At 22.1% G+C, this 5762-nt stretch overlaps 1 protein-coding gene across 2 annotated transcripts in view; it reads left to right on the forward strand.

The window, feature by feature from the left end:
- The window catches only part of LOC100164136 (phosphatidylglycerophosphatase and protein-tyrosine phosphatase 1), an 8996-nt gene extending 5095 nt beyond the window's left edge, over positions 1-3901 (forward strand). The window contains exons 4-6 of one of the 2 annotated variants that reach the window (XM_001950453.5): positions 2741-2932; positions 3035-3140; positions 3231-3901. In XM_001950453.5, the coding sequence (XP_001950488.2) occupies positions 2741-2932; positions 3035-3140; positions 3231-3277 (345 nt within the window). In that variant the 3' untranslated portion in view covers positions 3278-3901. The remainder of the gene's footprint in view (positions 1-2740; positions 2933-3034; positions 3141-3230) is intronic. The other variant, XM_008187210.3, reaches the window with a different exon arrangement.
- The last annotated feature ends 1861 nt before the right edge of the window (positions 3902-5762 follow it).

Consider the following 5762-nt stretch of genomic DNA (forward strand, 5'->3'; position numbering starts at 1 on the left):
GGTATTTTAATACAAGAATTTAAATTTTGTTAAAAAATACTTAAGAAGTACATTAAAAAAATTGTATTTAGAATACCATATAAATACTTCAAAAAGTATTTAAATACTTGTATTCGAATACTTTACAAGACTGTGTATGTTATATGTAATATATTTTGTATTTTTTATGTAATATTAATTTATTATGTTACATACATAGATTTAAGTTATATTTTTATATGGAGTTCCTTTTAGCAGTTAATAATCATTACCTATCTTAAAAATAATTTATGTTTTTAAAAATAACATTTTTTAATATAAATTAGTTTTAAATTATAATTTTTTAGTAGTTTGTTAATTTGAACGGCAATTTGCATTTTAATTTTTATATTCCAAAGTTGAATTTAACTAAATGATTTTTACTTTTGAACAAGTAATTAATCAATAGAGATAAAATGTTTTTGTTTTTATTTAAAATTATTATTTATAAATAATACATTTTTAAGCTGAGTAGTAGCATTGAGTATAAAATTTTTTTGTTTTTATTTAAAATTATTATTTATAAATAATACATTTTTAAGCTGTGCAGTAGCATTGAATATATATTGTATAGAGAAACAATGTATTATAAAAACGTTCCTGGATAGGCGGCTAATAGATGGCGTATGGCCAATTTTGTCGCAGAGGCAAAAACAGTCTAGTAATTCTACCTTTTAATAATAACTGTATACAATCGCCAGTATCAAATTATTCATTATAATAATTATCTTTATTCTAGAATGTACAATATAGCATTAAAATAAATTATTATATTATTATTATTATGTCAAACAATAAAATACGAGTAATAATATAATTCCTTAATTTCACATATTAAAAAATAAAATACATAATATCGTTAGTGACTGGTAGTATAAAATATTGAACATTGTTTCTCCATACAATATATTATTATTACAATATATTATTATGCACAATGGTAGTAGATAGAAATTTTGCAGTCAACTACTCATTCTAAATTCCTGTTTTTTTGTTGTTTCATTTTCAGTAAAATATTCTGTTTGGTATTATAAAATTTTAAATGTATGTTTGCATTCAGTTTAAAAAAAAACTAGCAAAATTTATAATAATATTATAATTATTTTTACTCAAAAATATTTTTTATCAAGGAGATTAAAAATTTGTAAAGTTATTTTTTTTTAAGAGTGATAACTGTTCAAATTATTTCCCAGTTGAGTATGTCTGTATACTTATAGCTAAAAGGATTTCTCACCTGCTTGTGTTATCTCCGTTTATAATGGCAAATTTATGCTGAGTAGTTCTTGTTTAGCTTAATTAGTTTTAATATCAAGAACATGAACATGATCACTGGGGAACCATTATCTTCTTGAAGAATAAATAAAAAAAATAATAAAATAATATTAGAATACATTTACCAAAAAAATGTAAATTTAAAGGTAAAAGCATTTTATGTGGTTTATTGGAGATGATTTATTTGTTTCAAATCAACCTCATAAAAAATATTTATTATTACAGATTTATTTTTAAAATATAAATCCAATTGCTGTATAATAAACATAATGTTGTACAATAAGTTTAATAGTTAAGATCCCAGCCATAAAATATGAAAAATGTAAATTAAATAAAATCTCAAAGTATGCTTAGTGTATAAATGCACGCAATTTGATATATCAATAATATAATGTATTTTTCTATCTATTTCTCATTGAGTATAAATGATTTAAATTTACTATCTTTTGAGTTGTGTGCTGTTTTGTGCAATCAAACAAAATAATAATTATATAATTTTTTTTTAAATATTTTGTGATTGACTTAAGATAGATTTAATATATTAATAATATAATATGCATAATAATATTGTATATATTAAATGTATTTTATCATTTTAATGTAAATAATATATTATATTAATATATAATTTCAATAATGTTGTTTATAAATCATAGCGACCTATAATAGTTGAATTATCTAACTAATATGAACAAATTATTTTTCTAAAGTAATTTAGTTCAAAATCTTGATGATATGATCCTTGTTTAGTTAAATTTTATTCAACGTATACATCCTTATATAGATATGTAATATAATATTTTTTGAATTATTGTAATTTTTATTATTTAAAGCACTAATTTAAAGATTGTGTAAAAGAATTAATATGCACTAATATTAAATTTATACATTATTATAAAATGTATTATTAATTTAAATATTATAATATTAATGATAGTTGCTTGTGGGTATACATTTAGTAAATTTATTAAGTCTATAAAATTAGGATTTGGCAAAATTGCATACATTAAAAGAATTCCAATCTTAACATTTCTTAGGTTATATATAAAATAGATATTTTATAATTTCACAATAAGTTTTAAGTAGGTATGTAATTGATTAGCCCTTAATTTATGTTAATTTTAGAACATCAAATGAATCATTTTAACATTTAATTTAATTATATTTGTATACTTCTTAGATGGATATTAATTTGAATTTAATTAATTTCTGCATAGTAATTTGTCTTGGTTAAAGTTTACTATAGATATTGTAAATGGTCTGTTAATAATTGTGAGAAACTACTGTCTGTACTACTTTTTACTCTGTTTTACTCTATATGTAATTTAATTTGAATAATATGTCATATCTATAAGTTATGCCCAAATTTGTAATAAATAATTAAAATAAACTTGTGTTATTTAGTCAAGATTTTAGACATCGATAACTAACAGTTATATTATGATTTCAGGAATGGAAAAAAATGGGCGTAGAACATTGTCAGCTGAGTACAAAAGATATTTTTGAGACTCCATCACATGAAAAATTAATTCAAGGTGTTTCAGTGATGGAATCAGTTTCAAAAGATGGTAAAACTGTGTATGTACATTGCAAGGCAGGCCGTACTCGTAGTGCTACACTTGTGGGATGTTATTTGATGTCTGTATGTATATAAATGACTTATTAGTATTATCTTATTGCTTTTATTACCTATTATGAAATTTTAAGTTTATCATCACTCTAATTTTTGTTATTTATCTTTTAGAAACATAATTGGACTCCTGAACAAGCAATCGAAAATATTGTATCCAAGCGACCTCATATTTGGTTAAGAAATCAACAATTAGAGAGTCTCAAAAAGTATTATGATGGTAATTGAAATAAAATTACATAATAAATGATTTTATTATAAATACATTCTTTTTATTTGGTGTTTGAATAATTTTTATTATTTTCCTTAGCTGTGGTAAAAGAAAAATTTAATGCTTTCAAAATGGATAGTAATTAAAACATCTACTCGCTATGACCAATAACAATCATTTTACTCGTTTTAGAATATTAACATTTCGAGTAATTAACAACATATCTTCATAACCATGGACATCACTAACATTAGAATTAATAAGAGTATTAAGAGTATAATATAATAAAAATTTCGGGATTCAACTAGTAATTGTAATTCTAAATGTACTTTATATTTCATTGCGTTGCTCAATCCTTTATTACATCTCTTGTTCTCAAAAAGATTTTAACATGATTATTTTTAGTACCTATTATTATTATCATCACTATAATTATTATATAATTCCTTTAAAGGTGAAGTGTTTAAATGTTGATAGTCTGTGATAATTTTCCTATTTTTTTTTTTCTTTGGCATGTTCGGTTATTTTTTCTTGAAAAATTTATTTGAAATTCATTTCAATGAATTAGAATATGTTATTTTATATATCTTGTGACTAATAAGTAATTTTATATGTTGTTTACTTTGTCAACTATTTTAGATAAATTGATACGGGGTGTAAGGAGGAATTAGTTGGACAAAGTAATATTTTAATGATGTGTACAACTTTAGAATCTGAATGAATGATACAACTTTATTGTTTGTTGTTAATATACCTATTTTTGTTTATTATTCATTTTAATGAATATTCATTATAGATTTGATTTTTAATTATATTATTACTACTTAGAAGACTTATAATAAACCCAATGACAATAATTTTTTATACATAGAATTAATTTTTATATAAGATATAACAATATGAAAACTGTAATAATATGGTATTTTGATTTTTTAATTCTAAGGTGATTTTATATATTGTTGACAAATGTCAAAACATTTATCTTACAATTTTTTGTTTCAATCATTAATTTTTGTTAATTTATCATTGATTTATAGATAATGCATATTATTTTGTGTATGATTATGTTAATACTTCGTTGACACATTTTTCAACTTATTTTCCTAATAATACAGTTGAACATGTTTTATTTGACACAGTTACAACACTCTTTTGTTTTCATTTATTCTTAAAATTAAATTATTTTGTTTAAGAATATAACAATTTTTGTCATAAATATTTGCTATTTTACAAACTGACTAAATTTTTACAATACACCAAGTTGGAAAACATTGATTTAGAATAATTTAACTCGGTATTTGTTTAATTGTTTAAGTAGATATATTATAAACAATGATTATCATGTTCTTATTGTCTAAACTTAAATAGTTTAAGATCCAATTAGTAAACTTAGTATACTCATTATTGAGTATACATTATTATGATAGGAACTTTGTTTTGAGCATGTAACTACCTATAAATGCATTTTATATTATGTTTTATTTGTCTTATTTAGTTAATTAATAATAAATTAATTTTAAGTTTTAACGTACAAATATGTTTATGTTAATTATTCAAATGGGTGAGAGAAATTTATATTATAGAAAATTCAAATACCAAATAATGTTTTAGGTATGTAGTTAATGTTGAAGAGTGTCTACTATACAACAATCTTGTATCTTATCATTATTGCTAATATTGTGTTGTGTTTTTTTGTTGACTTAATTTTTGATTTTTGTTGTTAATATTTGTATGCTAAAAGTGAATATATTTATGACGCTCTTTAAATTATAAATAAATGTTAATGTTACTTCTAAAGTGCTAAAAATAGAATTATAAGCGGAAAGTGCAATTAATGAAATTATTTTTTCAATGTGGAGTTTTATTGTTAAAATAGCTAAAGGTATAAGGTTCTTAATAAAAACAATTTTGCTTTATATTAATTTTGGTGTAAGAAGTATGAAATAAACTTTATAAGTACCTAATTGAATCAAGTAACTGAATATTGAACTAATTGCATGTGAACACGTATACCTAATACTTACCTACAACCTACATTATATTATTGTACAGTGTACAAAAATGTATACTTCCAAGTCTTCAACATGAAAAATAAAAACTAAATTGTCAAATTCTATTAAATACATGGCAATACTTATTGTTTCAATAAGAAATAATAACAAATAGCAATAACCGGATAGAAATAGAAATATTTTTACAGTGTATATTAGGTAGGTACTTAGTTTGTTTTTGCATTTTGCATCATGATTTAGCTGTTTTAATTGGTTAAATAAATACATAAATACTTTGAGTCTGATGCAGTCCACATATTAAGGACATTAAATAGGTAGGTATACCTAATAAAAGTGTTTAATTATTTTATTATGTTTATACATAATATATGCAGTGGTGGCATGAACTTTTTTTCCTGTGAAGCAACCACCTTAAATAAGTACTCACAATATTTTTTTCACACATTTTAAACGCAGGTTGTATGTGACTATGTGAGTATAATGAATAATTATAAACTAAATTAGCCGACTCGAGTCATTGGGACCCACTTTTGCTTGAGGCTTCTGTCTCATAATTTATATAGCTATTCACACCGGCCTTATATGTTCATACCTAAGTACTTGTCTATAGGTATAGTAC

Source organism: Acyrthosiphon pisum, chromosome X, assembly GCF_005508785.2.
Source record: "Acyrthosiphon pisum isolate AL4f chromosome X, pea_aphid_22Mar2018_4r6ur, whole genome shotgun sequence".
Lineage (NCBI taxonomy): Eukaryota > Metazoa > Arthropoda > Insecta > Hemiptera > Aphididae > Acyrthosiphon > Acyrthosiphon pisum.